This window comes from Chiloscyllium plagiosum, chromosome 11 (assembly GCF_004010195.1).
Source record: "Chiloscyllium plagiosum isolate BGI_BamShark_2017 chromosome 11, ASM401019v2, whole genome shotgun sequence".
In the NCBI taxonomy this organism is placed as follows: Eukaryota; Metazoa; Chordata; class Chondrichthyes; order Orectolobiformes; family Hemiscylliidae; genus Chiloscyllium; species Chiloscyllium plagiosum.
The window spans coordinates 83,602,543-83,620,555 of record NC_057720.1 but is presented as its reverse complement, the minus strand read 5'-3'; the positions used below and the strand labels follow the sequence as shown (position 1 = coordinate 83,620,555).

At 43.1% G+C, this 18,013-nt stretch overlaps 1 protein-coding gene across 1 annotated transcript in view; it reads right to left on the bottom strand.

The window, feature by feature from the left end:
* Positions 1–18,013, bottom strand: part of LOC122554632 (neurogenic locus notch homolog protein 2-like) — a 158,324-nt gene that overhangs the window by 16,771 nt on the left and 123,540 nt on the right. Inside the window, exons 22-28 of the mRNA XM_043699954.1 lie at positions 14,564–14,696; positions 13,368–13,625; positions 11,008–11,120; positions 8,317–8,825; positions 6,834–7,172; positions 5,065–5,207; positions 1,184–1,400 (exon numbers count right to left, since the gene is read on the bottom strand). Of these exons, the coding sequence (XP_043555889.1) occupies positions 1,184–1,400; positions 5,065–5,207; positions 6,834–7,172; positions 8,317–8,825; positions 11,008–11,120; positions 13,368–13,625; positions 14,564–14,696 (1,712 nt within the window). The remainder of the gene's footprint in view (positions 1–1,183; positions 1,401–5,064; positions 5,208–6,833; positions 7,173–8,316; positions 8,826–11,007; positions 11,121–13,367; positions 13,626–14,563; positions 14,697–18,013) is intronic.

The window sequence follows — 18,013 nt, the reverse complement described above, 5'->3', positions numbered from 1 at the left end:
TCCTTTTGGCTCTCATTTGACAATTAAAACAAGCTCAGTGTAAACTGTGGCTCAGTCAGCAGCAGTCATTCGCACATCCACTCTTTAAGTTCCACCAGAGAGATCGGAGTACACAAGCTTGGCCGACAGTCCAGTGCAGTCTGAGGGACTGGTGTACTGTCATGATCATCATCTTTCAGATGCAAATTTTAAACTAAAACTCCTTCTGTCCACTGGGTTCACATTAAAGATGCCGCGGCACTATTTTGAAGAGGAGCTGGGAATTTCCCACTCAATTTTAGCCCAATATTTCTCCCTCAATCAACACCACTAAAACAGATCTATTCTTTGTCACTTCACTGTCTGTGAGGTCTTACTGTACACAAACTGGCTGTTGCATTTCCCAAGTTACAACAATGATTACACTTCCAAAGTATTTATTTGACTTAAGAGCACTTGCGTCATTTGATGGTCATGTAAGTAACTATAAATGCAACACTTACTTTCTTTCAATCCATATTGCCCTGCTCCAGCACTGTCCTTTCAGAATCCCACTTTATAAAATGTTTTGACATTGTCCCTCGGGAAATAATTTAACTGGTTATACCTAAGCAGCATTTTTGAAGCCACAATAGAATAGGTAGGCGTTAAGGCATCTCCTTTTTAGTGTTTAGGGTATTGCACATTCACATTCCCACTATTTTCTTTTTTTTAAGTGTTCATACAGCAGACAGATACATTTAAAAATATGCTGATGTGAGAGGCTGTGGGTTTTGACAGAATGCTCACTGTTCTGCCAAATTGAGCTCAACATTATTTAAGCTTGGGAAATGTTTCTTTCAATTGTTTGACGAGCCAAAAACATCAAGTCAACTTCTTAACCTTGGGCTGTGGAATTCTTTGGCCTCAAGACTGAACTGAGTTGTTACAATACACCTACTTCATTCCCACAGCATCCAGGCCCACACCTCTTCATTGATACCAATGCTGTGCATTGCATGTTCTCATTCCTCAGTGTAAGGCCCATCCACCAACACTTGAACATTAATTTTTTTCATCACATTTTATACCCATAACACTCTTAACACTGACCATTTTGACCCATCACGACATTAATACTTTTGTATATTCGTGCACGGAATAATATTTAGCATTACATTAATACCTAGGCTGAAACATTTGTATCACGGACATCAACACCTACTTCATTCCCACTGCATCCTGCCCCACGGGCTCACGACGTTTACGATTGCCACCCTTCTTCAGGACGAAGCCCTCTGGGAACCACAGTGGGCCCAGCTTGCGTTTGCGTTTAGCCGCTACAACACCAAGTATCAGAATAAGGATGATGATCCCTACAGCAACCATCAAAAGGTACAGGAGGCTCAGCGATTCCTGGATTCTATGATCACTAGGTTTACCTACACAGAAAACAAATGACATCTTTTACTTCCTTACATTGCATGACCCGTGTCAGCAAAGGCAAGCACCAAAAAAACAAAAACTAATTTCCTCTACTTGGGTCTAGAGTTGACTGAAACATTAAATTACTTGCAATTAATATAGTTAAGAAGAAAATAATTCTTTCTACACAGAGTACATTCAATATAATCAGTCATTATTACTTGCACTTGGTCCAGGACTTTCTCATTTTGCCCCGACATATGAAAGCAAGTAAGAAATGGATAAGATCAGTAGGGATGTGTGTGTGGTGTGTGTGAATGTCGGGGACTGCCATATTTGTGGTCTATGCACATTTTCAGCAGAGTTAACAAACATGCACCTTCCATCTTGTGGGCTCCCTGTTAAACTCCAGCATCTTTAGCTAATGCCAACTTTATCAAGTGTTATTTTCTTGGTCTTGTCAGAGGTAACTTGCTGATGGCTCCACTTCAACTTACCTTTGGAAATGACACCCCTAGTCAACACCAACACCACAACACCACTTGTTGTTTGTACATTTGCTTATTGCAGTACGGTGTGCAAACTAATGTGCTCAATTAGAATTCACGTCTCACTTATTAAATTTATGCTATATTTATATTGCTAATCTATGATGACTGAAAAGAATATCTAGTTGTTGTTTTGGAGAATTTGACCAGCCGGTTTCTCAAGTATCTCATCTTCATTTGTCTCAAACTATCTGCAACCTTTGGCATGGTTGACACACTGTCCTCCTCTGATGCCTCTCCACTGCTGGCCAGCACCTGGTTATTCTCTAATCTAGCCCGTTGAGTTAGAGAACCTCTGCAATGGCTTATTTTCCTGTTCCTGCATCATCACTCCAAGGATCTATTGTTGGTCTCCTCCTATTTCTCTTCCACATGCTGCTCTTTGAAGCCATCTAAAAGCACAGCATCAGGCTCCATAGGTACTCATAAGACTATAAGACATAGGAGCAGGAATTAGGCCATTCAGCCCATCGAGTCTGTTTGGCCATTCAATCATGGCTGATAAGTTTCTCAACCCCATTCTCCCACTTCCTCCCCGTAATCTTTGATCCCTCAGTACTCTAGAACCTACCTATCTCAAGTCTTAAATTTCTCAATGACCTGGTCTCCACAGCCTTCTGTGGCAATGAATTCTCAAAAATCCATGAGAGTTGGGAGGCAGAGAGATTCACCACTCTCTGAGCCCTGACTCTTATGAATTTTTGGAATGTTACTTGTGTCTCCCACTGAGAAGACTGACACAAAGTATTTGTTCAGTTCCCCTTCACCATTTCTTTGTTCCCAATTACTATTTTTGAGTGGCCCAATGTCCACTTTTACCTCTCTTTATACATCTAAAGAAATTCTTGCAACCTCTTTTCATATTACTGGCTGGCTGACCCTTATTTTAAATCTTCTTCTTCCTTATTTCCCTCCCCATACAAGTAGTACTTGGACAAATACATGAATAGGAAGAGAATAGAGGGATATGAATCCTGTAAGTGAAGACCGTTTTAACATTGGAAGGGCAAAATGTAGGGCAGGCTTGGAGGGCCGAAGGGCCTACTCCTATGCTTTGATCTTTATCATTGTCCTCTGTTGGTCTTTGTCAGCTTCCCACATTATGTGCTTTCTCTTTTGCTTTTATGCCTTCCCTGACACAGTTTGTCAGCCATGGTTGTCTCATCATCCCTTTAGTACACTTCTTTTTCCTAGAGGTGAAGTTTTTGCTGTGTCTCCCGAATTATTTCCAGAAACCCGGGTGGCATGGTGGCTCAGTGGTTAGCACTGCTGCCTCACAGCACCAGGGTCCCAAGTTTGATTCCAGCCTCGGACGACTGTCTGTGTGGAGTTTGCACATTCTCCCCGTGTCTGCGTGGGTTTCCTCCCACAGTCCGAAGATGTGCAGATCAGGTGAATTGGCCATGCTAAATTGCCCGTAATGTTAGGTGCATTAGTCAGGGGTAAATGTAGGGGAATGGGTCTAGGTGGGTTGTTCTTTGGAGGGTTGGTGTGGACTTGTTGGGCTGAAGTGCCTGTTTCCACACTGTACGGAATCTTAAAAAAATCCCGTGCCATTCCTGTTCCATTGTCTTTCCTGTTAGGATCCTCTCCTGGTCAATTCTGGTCAGCTCTACCCTCATGGCTTCGTAGTTGTTTTTATTCAACTGTATTACTGTGATTCCACCTTCTCACTCTCCTACTCTGACAACACCCAGTTTTACCTCAACACCATGTCCCTCAATCTCTCCATTGTCTCTAAGTTGTCAAGACTGCTCATCTAAATCGCTCCTCCCTAGAGAGGGTTATTTACATCTCAGTGCAGATGGAAATACCAGAGCTTTTGAGTTAACCCTTGCAGGTCAACCTGTCAGAAAGGATGATGGGAGCAGGTTCAATGCTAGCTTTCAGAGGGAATTGGATAATACGTTAAAGGGAAAAAATAATGACAGAGCTGTGGAAAAATAGGTGAGAAATGAAACTAACTGGATGGCTCTTTCAAATGGGAGTGATGGGCCAAACGGCCTCCTTCTGTACTGAATGGCTCATTTGGCTACAACTGCAGTGTAGCAACAGCAAAATGTAGGGCTGGATGAGAAGATTTTGCAACATCCACTAAGTACTGATGACAACTGATATACAGTAACAATTATTCATTGGCTTACAACATGGATGATCAACAGAAAAACTGTAATTAGCCACAAATATGTGTTTCCTCCGTTAAGTTTATGGTGTCAGGCTGTTTACTCGTGTATACTCATGTTTAGCTTCACTTGGGTCTCAGTTAAGATCTGGCTAATAATGGCTCTATTGGCTCACCACCCCTCCTCCAACCCCTCATGGACCCTGCAATGTTCAAAGTTCAACTGAGAGTGAAGTGAGATATTTTTCAGATTATCATTGCAGATTGAAAAATTACCTTATAAAACTCGTCTAAGACCATATTTGTTCCAGTCCCACATCATGGGAAAGGAATAATTATGTGTACAAAATGATGAAAGGCATAAATAGAGTGGATAGCCAGAGGCTTTTTTTCCCCAGAGTGGAAATGGCTATCATGAGGGGGCACAATTTTAAGGTGATAGGAGGAAAGTTTAGGGGAGATGTCAGAGATAGGCTTTTTACAGAGAGTGGTGGGTGCATGGAATGTACTGTTAGTGATGGCAGTAGAGTCAGATTTATTAGGGACATTTAAGCAACTCTTAGATAGGCACATGAATTATAGTAAAATGAAGTGTGTGTAGGTTAATTTGATCTTAAGAGTAGGATAAAAGGTCGGCACAACGTAGAGGGTTGAAGGGCCTGTACTGTGCTGTACTGTTCTATGTTTTATCTGATGACATTGAACAAAGGTGGGTAATGAATGCTGCCTTACCATCCATCATCAAAACATACAAATCTCAAATAGCACCCATGCTCCCAGAAACCTTACGTACTGTGGGAAGTAGAGGTGGTGAAAATGTTTATTATAAAGCACAAGTACAGCTAATTTTTAATTCCAATTCAATAAGCATTCTCACAAACAGGCAAATAGCAACATTTCCTGGAGTGCCTTTGGTTGAAACGTTTACTTTGGGGGCGGTGGTTAAATGGCCACACTTACTTTCAACAGACTAAATGGGGTAAGGCAGGTTTGGTAACTGGCCACACTTACTTTCAACAGACTCAATGGGGTAAGGCAGGTTGCCCTTGCTGGACTGGGCAGCAATGAAGGCAGCAGCACTCTCGGTTGATGGGAAGCAATCCTCCGATGTTTGAAAACACTGACGATTGTCAATCTCCAAGCAGACTTCAGAACTGTGGTGTGAATAACAAGAAAAAGTCATAAGTGCCAAGGTCAATAATAAAACTGGCACTAGTTTATGATCACTCAACTTATTTGTTTCTTGCTGCATCTTCCCGAGTCTTAATTTTATCCACATTCCTTTGAAAGATGCTTTAATCACTATCTTAGGCAAAGCATCCTACACTTCAACTGCCCTAACTTTAAAAAATAATTCTACCAATCACTCTCTCCACCCTGTGACAAACACCTTTTCATCCAAAACAGGCAGAAAAGTTATTTGTTCATATTGATTTAGGCATAACCCTGTGTAATTTAAAAAAAAACTTAAATCAGAGGTTGGACACCTCTGCTTCAGTGGACACAGACCTATAATTCCATAGCCATTGTTTCACAACCTCAGTATTACCCCAATAAATCTTTCTGCACAGTTTTTCTGTATTTGTTGTATGTGGATATCTCTCAAAGCTCCAACTGCAACATAACCATTACCTCAATACTCACATTCCACGTCCCTATTTATTAAACTCAAAATGTTAATAAACATTTTTGTGGATTTATTGACTCCTATTTTTCACACCACTACTTACTGTGGCTTTAATAGGTTCCAACTATTTCAGCATTACCTCCTATTCAAAAATGCCCATTAAATGGCATCTGTCCATTCTTTCAATGTACGTACTAATTTAAAGTATTTTATCATCCTCTTTACCAAGTCCCTAAATCTGATTTGTCATCACATTTAAACATTGTGCTGCTGTCCAAGTTTAAATAGCCTATTCACAAAGAGAAGCATCGAATCTTGGGGTTCACCATTTTTCCAATCTGGATAATGATTGTTAAGTCAATTGTGCAGCTCCATCCCTGTATAACACACAGGAATTTGTGTAATATGCTTCCGAAGAGATAATCTTACCAAGTGTTTTCTGAAAATCTTTTTTTGTATTATCCCCTTTAGCTGTATGACAAATTAAAAGATATTCATCCAAGTTCACAAAACTTCCCTTCAAAGAATGGAAGAATGGTCTTTCTTCTCTGGTGCTCAGTGAAATATTCACCAAGGTAATCAAGATTAAGGAATTAAAGGGTTTGTTCACAATTGACATTAGACGAACATAATTATAGTTAATAAAAACCAAAAGAACTCTGGATGCTGAAATCAGAAATACACAAATAGAAATTGCTGGAAAAGCTCAGCAGGTCTGGCAGCATATGTGGAGAGAAAGCGTTAATGTTTTGGGTTCAGTAACCATTCTTCAGAACCGGAATTCTGAGGAAGGGTCACTAGACCCAAAAACGTTAACTATAGTTCCCCAGTTTACCCTGCTCCTTCCTCAGCACCCAAATCTTCAGCAAAGTCATTTCTAGTGCTCCTATATTTAAAACTAAACTTTCTCTCCTTTCATTCCAGAAGCTGGTATCTTCTGTTCAGTGTAGACAGATGCAGTGCAGCTGCAAGGCAAGTTGCGAGGCTGCAGTCCCAACTGCTTTAATTAGTCACGCTGCTCAAGAATCTACTAAGAATTAGCTCACTGCATGGTGGAGAAGCACAACCATGGTGCATTTCAGGACCCCCACCCCACCGCCTCCCAAACTAATACACCAAGCAATAAAGCTTACACAGCCACTGAACCTCTTACCCTATAACTTCTCGCTCAAGCTCTCTCACTCTTCTGAGAAATCTCTTCATCCTGGAGCCATGGCCATAGTAAGGGGTAATCATTGGCTCTCCATTTGCATCCCTCTTGAATCTCACGGTAGTATGCAGCAGGGCACCGAGCCTTCGAAGGAAGTTCACAGCGTCCTTGAGAAGCTCCTCTGGTGGCAGGAGGACAATCACTACCAGCGTCCCCTTGGCCAGTCGCTCAGGCAGGTCGTCCACACAGTCTAGGCCATCCCAGCCACACTCCTCCGTGTTACAGCCCTGGTCACAACGTCCATCTTGATAGTGGTCAGCACAGTACTTCTCGTAAAAGGGGCTGTGTGGATTAAAAGGGGGATACGTTAGACAGCAGTCTTCAAAAATCAACCTTGTCCAGTTGCAGCATTCATGGACATGAATGTCTTTGCCAAACACACACAGATATAGCTTTTTGTTCCAAGCACAAGGACAATAATGTTCATCAGCTGAAGTTCAAATAGTATTTTTGAAAAAACATGAAGCTATGGGCTCGGTGAGTACAATTCCTGCCACTACGGCAGAATGCCCTGGGTTCAAGTCCCACTCCAGAAGCTTGATAAAATCCAGTCAGACCAAAGGAAGTCTGCACTGCCTGAGGTACCACTTTTAGATGAGAGCTTAACCGAGAGCTTGTTTGCCCTCTCAGGGTATATAAAGGTCGCAGGGTTATTTTGAAGAATACATCCTACCCAATATATATTCCTCACCAGCATCACTGAACTGAATTAGATTAGATTACTTACAGTGTAGAAACAGGCCCTTCGGCCCAACAAATCCACACCGACCCTCTGAACAGCAACCCACCCAAAGCCATTCCCCTACATTTACCCCTTCACCTAACACTTGGGCAATTTTGCATGGCTAATTCACCTACCGTGCACATTTTTGGACTGTGGGAGGAAACTGGAGCACCGGAGGAAACCTACACAGACATGGGGAGAATGTGCAAACTCCACACAGACAGTTGCCTGAGGCGGGAATTGAACCCGGGTCTCTGGCGCTGTAAGGCAGCAGTGCTAACCACTGTGCCGCCATGCCGCCCAATGCTTGTGGAAGCTTGCTCTGTACAAACTGGCTGTCACACTTCCTACATTACAATTTCAGATGGTGTGGCTGGACTTGTGTGGAAGCTAGGTAAGCATTTTGTGGGAGAAAGAAACAGAAGGAAGGTAAAGCTGACGGGGCTGGGAGTTCAATTTGAAAGGAAGGAATCTCGTGAATCGCATAAACATTGGCAAAACACAATCAGGCTAAGTGGTCTTCCTCTTTGCTGAAAATTCTCTGTTTCATTGGCTACAAAGCATCTTGGGATGCTCTGAAAATATAAAATCCACTGTTTAAGAAGGTAAATCCGCTTTCTTACCCCACCCCATGTCAACCTAACTTCAGACAGCTACCCAGCGAGGAAGAGCCATGAACGGTGGTGCAGAATTTGAACGTACTTGCAGGTTTTCGGAGAGGACTGACAGTCGAAGTTGTCAAACAGGCACTCTGGGGTGTTGCAGGCCTCGTCACACTGGTTGTTGTTGAAGTAGTTCCAGCACTGCAGGCTCTCGGTGCAGTTCTCCCAAGGTTTCAAGGAGAGCGAGCAGTCACCGCCGTCCCACTCACACTCGTGGTTGTTGCACTCCTGGTGGCAGACCCGGTCCCTGGCCTTCTCCTTGCACAGAGGTAACTGGCAGCTCTTCCTCACCAGCTCAGTGCATCTCAGGCCGCGGTACTGCAGGGGACACCGGCAGCTGAAGAACGGCGGCGTGGACTTTGGGAGACAGGTCCCGCCGTTGTGGCACGGTCTGGCAGAGCAGGTGGGCAGCTGGCACTCTGAGCCTCTGAATCCGTTCAAACACAGGCACCTGGGGCCATGGGGAGTCATGGAACAAGTCCCACCGTTCAGGCACAACATCTGCCCGCAGGTATAATTGGTGTATTCGCAACTTGCTCCCACCACACCCTGCAGAGAGAATTAACATCGGCGATTAAGGATTATTCGGCACCATCCCTCCTTCCCTCTGACTGCTAAGTGGCTGCATGCCCTGGTCACACATGCAACCATTTGGGGAATCGTGATAAGTTTTCAGAGACTTTTCGAGCCACAAGGGATTTGCATGGAGCCAAAGACAAGGCGGCGAACAAACAGACTGTTAAACCATGAAAAGTTCCAAGCCTGGTTATCCAGCATCCAGACTGCTGACACTGTGTGTCTGCACAAGCACAGGAAACAGCTTCTCTGCCCTCTGTGACTGAGCAGCCTATCAGCAAAGGCCACTCCTGGATAATTAAGTGCATGCCGGGCTCTCATTGGTATTAGAGAACAAATGAACTACTTGGTTTTAGCAATCAAGTCACACAGATAGCATTTGTGACAGGGGACAGTTCAAACATGGATTAACAGAAATATAGACTTTTTGGCCCTTAAAAGGAGATTAATCCAACAGCAATATCCACGACTTGGATAAAAGAAAATTCAGACAGTTATGGCAAACTAAACTGAGTTCAAGCTTGATAATATACTATTAAAACCAACACTTGGATTGCACCTTCAAGGTGGCAGAAGTGAAAAGCCTTGTTTAATATAAAACAACCAGAGGTGGTGATGTGGTGGCTGGGTGGAGTGTGGGAAGAGACCACAGGTAAATGTTTCTGGAAAAATGAGGAAGAGGTCACCTCAATGACTTTCCTCTGCAAGGAGATTGTGGTCTGAAACTTGCACTCTGTACAAGTTTCAGCAATTTCCAGGAGGTAGCAATCAGATTGCTGGAAAACGGAAGGCTTCCACTGGTGCTTTTTCCAATCTCACCTTCATGAGAATGGGAGAGTGGGAAAACAAACTTTCATGTTATTGTGAACCACTTTATGAGAAACCACCTAACCCTCCCTTCAGCAAAATGGGGGTGGGGGAGGAAGAGGAAGAGAAATTAATGTAAAAAAATTATGGGAACATCGGATGGTTAGAACTTTATCAGACTTTGTGTTTAACGCAGTTAAAAATGCAAGCATATCCTGAGACAACATTTGTAACATCAGCTAACAAGCCTTTGATAGGTGCCTGAACAAAGGATCCACTGTTGCTGCCACTTCACCCTGCAGCATTAGTCAGTCTAAATGGAACACAAGTCGACCATCGTTGACACACTCAGATGGTGAAGGAGTTGGGAAGTCATGTTGAAGTTGTACAGGACACTGGTGAGGCCTCTTCCGGAATACGCTGTCCATTCCTGGTCATCCAGTTACGGGAAGGATATTATCAAGCTGGAGAGGTGCCAGAAGAGATTTACCAGGATGTTGCTGGGTATGGAAGGTTTTAGTTATAAAGGAAGGCTGGGACTTTTTTGACTGGAGCACAGGAGATTGAGAGGTGATCTAATAGAAGTTTATAAAATAATGATTTGGCTTTGCCGGTGTTGGACTGGGATGTACAAAGTTAAAAATCACACAGCACCAGGTTATAGTCCAACAGGTTTAATTGGAAGCACTAGCTTTTGGAGCGCCACTCCTTCATCATCTTATACTCCACAACCACCTGATGAAGGTGTAGTGCTCTGAAAGTTAGTGCTTCCAATTAAACCTGTTGGACTACAACCTGGTGTTGTGTGATTTTTAAACTTTATAAAATAATGAGATGTGTCGATAGAGTTAATGGTAGCCATCTTTTCCCTTGGATGGGGGATTTCAAGACTAGGGTGCTCATTTTTAAGGTGAAAGGAGAAAGATTTAAAAAAAGATACAAGGGGCAAATTTTTTAGACAGAGGGTGGTTCACATGTGGAATGAACTTCCTGAAAAGGTGGTGGATGTCCATACAATTGCAACATTTAAAAAGATACTTGGATTGATACATGAATAGGAAAGGTTTGGGGAATATGGGCCAGGAACAGGCAGGTGGGACTAGTTTAGTTTGGGATTATGTTCAGTATGGATTGAACCAAGGACAGTTGGACCAGAGGGTCTTTTTCCATGCTGTATGTCTCTATTACTGGTTACACAATCACTTGCCTTGGGTCCCAAAACAATCACCGGGAGGGATTGGGAATGCGTGGTAATCATTGTATTTAAAACACAAAGTGACACGATTTCAAAACAACTGATAAAATGTTCACATGCACAGAGCAGAGGGAAGGACTTTGTTATACTTACAGGTCTGCACTGGCAAGTATAACCAAGTGGGGTGTTTACAGCAAACATGCAGGTCCCTCCATTCTGACAGGGCTGAGAAAGGCACAGGTCAACAATAGTCTCACAGTGACGGCCTGCAAGAGATCAGGGGCTTGTTTCATTGGTGGAACAATAAAAGATCCTTATCAGTTCCTGCATTTAACAGGATAGGCACTGGGTGATGTACAGTCAATGCAATTTTGATTTATGACACAATGTTTGTTTTGATGAGGGCACTCTCTTTCCCATGGGGAGGGAGAACACCACTTTGGTCACAACCTGAAAAAAAAATGATAGGTTCCACTTTTCGACAAGATAGAATGCACATCTGCATACTAGGCAGACAAATTATAAAAGCCCTATCCCTTTGGATAATGAATTCACAAAATAAAATTATAGGTGGAAACAGCTGGGAGTTTGTTTTAGGAAATCCAGCATTGGCAGAATCAAAGAACTACTCTTTCTTGGCCGTTCATTGCTATAGTGATACGCCATTCATAAGAATAACACATTGAGCATGTCTATGATACCACAGCTGAGGTTACATGGGCCTGCTCTGAGCAGCAGGTTAGCAGTTCCCTATGGCTCCGATATCATCCGGGATGACAATCTTCCAAGAATCATGTTCTTCCAACTCGGACCTCTTGTGCACCCCTTTAGATCACAATGGGGACTGTGCCATTAACTGCAAGCTCTAAAATGCACCCCCACCCCCTCAACTTGCCTCACAGCGCCAGGGACCGGGGTGCAATTCCACCCTCGGGCAACTGTCTGTGCAGAGTTTGCACATTCTCCCAGTGTCTGTGTGAATTTCCTCCGGGTGCTGTGGTTCCCTTCCCAAGCCCAAAGATGTGCAGGTTAGGTGGTCTGGCCATGTCAAATTGCCCCATAGTGTCCAGGGATGGGTAGGCTAGGTGGATTAGCCATGGGGACTGCAGGGTTACAGGGATGGGATGGGTCAGGATGGGATGCTCTTCGGAGGGTTGGTGTGCACTCGATGGGCCAAATGGCCTCTTTCCACACTGTAGGAAACTTATGATTCTAATTTCACTCCTTCTTCCTCTGCCTTTAAAGAGGAGGGCAAGTGGGTATCTAGTCACACAGATGGTTGACTGAATGACCTTCCTCAAACATACTTAGTCACAGTCATTAAGATCAATCAGAAACACATCATGGTGCCAATTTGAATGATCTGTAGACAGGAAGTTGGATTGTCTCCAAACAGCTGGATCCTTCTTCACAATTAGAATGGACGAAGATGATATTCTCGAATCAATGCAGGATTGTTTCCGAACTGATGCAAACAAGACGACAAGGATCTTGTGGTACAATGGAAGATCTTTAGAGCTAACAAGCTTATCCAATGCTATTAAATTTACTCCACATATTTTTCTCTCTCGTCCAACTGTTTTGGAGAACTATTTCAAGTGTCTCCTTCAAAGTCTCCGTAGCATCACTGAAAACTTCATCTTGGAACTTCGGGGGAATTAACTGGCATTAATTTCCTTCACCGATTATAAAAGTTCAAATTAAATAACTTCAAGTCTCTTCTCAATCACTGCACCACTCAGCTGCCGTCATACTTATTGCTCTAATTAACTTCACCATCAAACAAAGATACGACCTATGCTGGTTGATGGGGTACAAGTTGGAAAATGAGTGGAGTGGTCCTGCTGCTCAAGGTGTCAAATATCAAAACTACAAAGCCACAAAGCTCGCAGATCTGGGTTGAAATAGGGGGCTTCAACAACTGACAACTTTCTGGGGAGGTGTCACAATTGGTTTTGTTTGAACCTCCTCCTTTAAAATAAGGCGGGGCTGCAGCTCCTAACCACCATTGTTGAGATGGTGAGTATTTGGGACAAGCACTGAAAATACCATGCATTTTTGGCTTTCCTTAGCTACGAATTTATTGTCCACCCTTAATTGCTTAATAGTCAACCACATTTCTGTGGATTTGGTGGGTCACGTGGCAGACCGGGTAAGGATGGCAAAACTCCTTCTCTAAATGGCAGATGAGGTTTTTTTTCTGAAACAACTGATATGTGTCGCATGATTACCATTAGACTAGTTTAATTTTTATTACAGATTTTGTTTGAATTCAAATTTTACCACATGTCACAATGGGATTTGAACTCCTGTCCTCACAACAAAAGCCCGAGGCTCTGGATGTCTACACCAGTGAGATTAACATAATGCCATGACTTCTGTGGTTGAATAGCCCAACACAGGTCCCTCACCACTCAATACCAAGGAATGTGGTCACTTGACAGGCACACACGAGCCCCAGGCACTGATGGGTAAATTGAGAACACTGGCAGGGACAAGGCTTTGCAACTCACCTGTGAAACCAGGTCGGCATCTGCACAGGTAATCGTTGGTTAACTGCACACAGTCGAGGCTGCCCTTGCGATCACATGGATTGGAAAGGCACTCATTTACATCCCCTTCACAGCGTTCTCCAATGAAACCCGGCGGGCAGATGCAGCTATAACCACCGATTCTGTCAACGCATCGGCCACCGTTTAGACACTTGTGCTCCCCAGTGTGCGGATCAATATTGGGTTCACAATCATCATTGTTTATTTCACACAGGACACCTGTGAACACAGAACACTTCGGTTTGGAAAAATAAAACATGTTTTCTGTGCTTGCCAACTCGCCCCTTTCTTACATATCCTATTCCCTTGTTCAAAATCCATAACTGTACCAATTAAAGGTTTTTACCAGTTTTGGTTTTTATAAAAAGGGTTGTGTAACCCAAGTTTTGAGAGCTGCAAGAATTCTTAAGCTGGGGTGCTTTTCGAGCTCCAGAACCTATGCCGAAACAGCAAACCAATTAATTTTATTCTTTAGATGTCAATTGGATCAATTGTTTCTTATACTCGGTCTTGGACCTGATCATCAGTTCTCTGCCTGGGTAAACAGATTTCTCTCAATTCCAATTGTTCAGTCTCAGTTTGGAACCACATAGGATGCCTCTCAAGTAACATCTGCGAACACACCTCAGCTACTATTTTAGTTACATCCTCACCAGGTTTAACCAGGTTCATTAACAATACTTACACTTTACAAATTCACATTGGTTCTCTCTGATCAGATTATATTTGTCTAGTTGCTGACAATCCCTCTGCGCACCTACAACATTTATCCACACATCCATAATCAACCTTAGTCCACGAGGGGACAAAGACACCTCTGTCTGTTCAACATCATACCTTTCTTTGGTTTTACACTTCTTTTCCCTGCGCACATTACTTAGTGGCTCGGACTAACACAAAAACACGTTTATGTATTTGCTTAAAAAAAAATGAAGCAATTCAACCTTCTCTTCTTCAGGTCTTTCAAAATATCTTTAGTATGTCATCATGTAACCCGAACCAAAGTTAGATCCTCAACATTTGTCACATGTCAGTAATCCCAGTCAGCAGTCTGAGTAGTCACTTGTCTGTGATGTTATTTCCTCCGTAAAGAGATGTGGTTCTATTCCTTGGGTATGTTTGGTGAGAGATCAAAAAATTAAGAAATGTTTCATTACCTCCAGTTCCTGGTGGACAGGAGCACTTGTAATCATTCACCAGGTCAATGCATTTTCCTCCATTCTGACAGTGATAGAGTTGGCATTCATTTACTTCATATTCACAGTTGACGCCTTGGTACCCTGGAACACACTGGAGACCAAGGGATGTGATCATTAGTATGGTTGCAAAATTATACTGGTTATTAAAATAAAGACATCAGCAGTATAGTTTTTCGACATTAATCCCTAGAAGGAGACCTCTCATCTTCCTCAAGGTAAATATACTACATCATATAATCCAGTGCCAATTTCATAATGACCACATAATTAGTTTTATGGAGACTGTTTGATGGAAGTACATTAATTAGAGACAGTATTCCTGCTGTTATCTGAAATAGTAGCATGGGACATTTGAATCTATCTGAAGGCAGATGGGCATTTATTTTAGCTGAAAGATGGTATCTCTCTCAGTACTGCAAGAGAATGCCAGCCTTAAACATGCATTCAAGACTTGAGAGAGTTCAATCTGGAATCTCAGATACTGATTGTGCTGCGACTGGCGTAATGGAAAGTCAGTTAAAACACAAGGACGGGGAGGAGGGGATAAGAGATAGTAACTGCTCTAGAGGCAAATAGCACTCCCTGCAAAACTGAGTGTTAAACATCACCTTGTAAAAGCCTGCCTCTTAGGCAATCCATAACCAAATTCTTTGTCCAGGGGTGTGTGGAGCTTGGGAGATTCCCACACTGAGTTCAGACTGACATTCCAAAGGTTACCATCTGTGTAAAGTTATTGATACTAACTGCTGTGATTTTGGATTACAGCATCACTGCCTCAATGAAATGAACAGCAGCTGTTTCTGAACTGTCATCCCCAAATAAGGCAAAAAGAGACAAAACAACAAACAACAACTGCAAGTTGGGCCCAGTGAGGACTTGACTCACCTTGGCTCAGGGGAACACTACTGTATGCTCCACAGATGTCACTTGCAGAGTACAAAGTCCAATTCCATTCTCAGGGTGGACTGCCAGCCAGACCTCAGGCTAACAGGCCTCTTTCAACCATTGACATTCACTCCCCATCAAGTGAAACCTTTCTGGCACATCTGTTAGATTATAACCCAAGTGGCTGGACAGTGATCCAAATCAATGTATTAACCTGCTTATCTTCGAGAAAACTAATAACTTCTCCACTCCTCGGCCTGCACTGCAAACTTGGGCGTTGAAGTCACGTGCCAATGGTTCCCTTAGCCCTTACAATGTAGCACCCTAGCAATGACTCTTGAGCTGATACAGCAATCATCAGTGGAGGAAGGGATACCCAAATTAATTATACCTGACAACTGAAATTTCTGAACAGCTCTCAGATTGAAAGCCCTGTCAATTTTTCAGTTCTCTAGCTCAGAGCAAGAACGGGAGCACCCTCATCAGTTCAATGCAAAATGAGATGGAAAATTGATGCGGCCTTTTGTCATGTGATCGCCCATGTCCAAAAAGATAAATCACACCTTTCTCCAAGCCCCTCAGCCCTCAACATCAATATTTTAAAATCTAGTAAATGAAACAGTGAATTCTTAACAATGTTTCTTAATGCTGTTTTTTTTTCTGTTTTGCTGCTGAGGTGTTTGCAGAATTGTTTGGGAAGTTAGTCTCTAATTTCTAGGACATACTGGAAAGGTGGCCACATCTGAGTTCAGACACTTCAATCCGGACAGGAATAGGGGCGAGATGAAATTCCGTTGGAAACACAGTTTTTGTGTCACTTACCAAATCAAGTCAGGAGGGGGAGCTCCTGGTCAGCCTTGTAAAATAAAAACCACTGATCGGCTTCCTGATTTGTGACAATGATGGATCAAACTCCAGTTCTGACAGGTCCTCACTATACTTTTCAACTCTGTTCTGCGTGCAGAAACACAATGCCACCTTTCTGAAAGTGTGGCTGGAAAGTGGTTCACCCACACCTGTGCTTTTAACTGCTGAAAATACAGCTAGAAGTGTACAAGAAGCAGTCAGGTCTCTGCACTGCCATTTAAATATATGGTCAATAAAGTCAAAAGTCACACAACTGTGTTGTGTAATTTTTAACTTTGTCCACCCTAGTCCAACACCGGCTCCTCCACATCATGGTCAATAAAGTCAACAGCCAAGCTTCTTAACCCAGATCCAAACACCTCACCTTAGAAACTACAACCTGAGAAACTTGGGTCCACATCACCGACGTGAACTAATCTCAGCAAGACTTAAAAGTGGTGACTGGCAACTAACTCATGCTGAAAGAAGCAGAAGAAAAAGAAAATTCCTGTTATCAGCAGCTCTTTAAAATCGCTTTATGTTCTGCCCCAAGGCAGGGACAAATCCTAAATTGTAGTTTCGTCAACATCTCAGTCAGGTGGACCACAGAGAGCCACAAATGAACATGAAGTCAGAGCAAATGCCTCCTCTGTCTCCAACTCATCACCGAGTTGGTGTTGGTCCTTCACACCAGCAGCTGTCTGCCCCTACCTCAAGTGGCACAAAGTCAGAAGCTGTGGTTAAAAAAAAAAATTCCACAGAGGTGATCACAAAATCTCAGCTGCCACTTCAGTACAGACGGAATGCTACATTGTCAGCATTGCCTTCTTTCAGGTGAGACGCAAGGTCGTGTCAGTCCAAACAGGTGTCAGTGTCATGGCATGATTCTGAATATCTGGGAGGGCTCTCCACGGCATCCTGGCCAATATTTATCCAATACCCAAATCAAAGCATATTGTCCGTCATTTTCATACTGATAGTTTTAGGTTAAACACATTACAGCAAAGGCACACTTTGGAAAATACTTGGCTGGTTGGAAGCGTCATGTGACACCATGAGATTGTGGAAAATGCTAATTAAGTGTTCCATCCTATAGTCCTGGTCTGCTGTTCCCTCTTCTTTACCAAAACCTCTTTTCCTTCAGCTATGTATATAAACGTATGAATACACAAAACAGAAGCAGAAATAAACCATATAGGGTGTAGAAACATTTTTGAAACTTTATTGCTGGAACAGCACAGCAGGTCAGGCAGCATCCAGGGAACAGAAGATTCGACGTTTCGGGCACAGGCCCTTCTTCAGGATTCTTTGGCCTGTGCCCGAAACGTCGAATCTCCTGTTCCCTGGATGCTGCCTGACGTGCTGTGCTGTTCCAGCAATAAAGTTTCAACTTTGATCTCCAGCATCTGCAGATCTCACTTTCTCCTCGAAGATTTCAACCTACTGCGAATCCTCTTACAAGGATGCCTTCCTTGAAGAAGCTCTCTGCCTCTCTCTACAAAGATTTCAGTGAGTCCCTAACACTCTCTGCTCATTCCTGAAGAAGGGCCTGTGCCCGAAACGTCGAATCTCCTGTTCCCTGGATGCTGCCTGACCTGCTGTGCTGTTCCAGCAATAAAGTTTCAACTTTGATCTCCAGCATCTGCAGACCTCACTTTCTCCTTGTAGAAACATTTT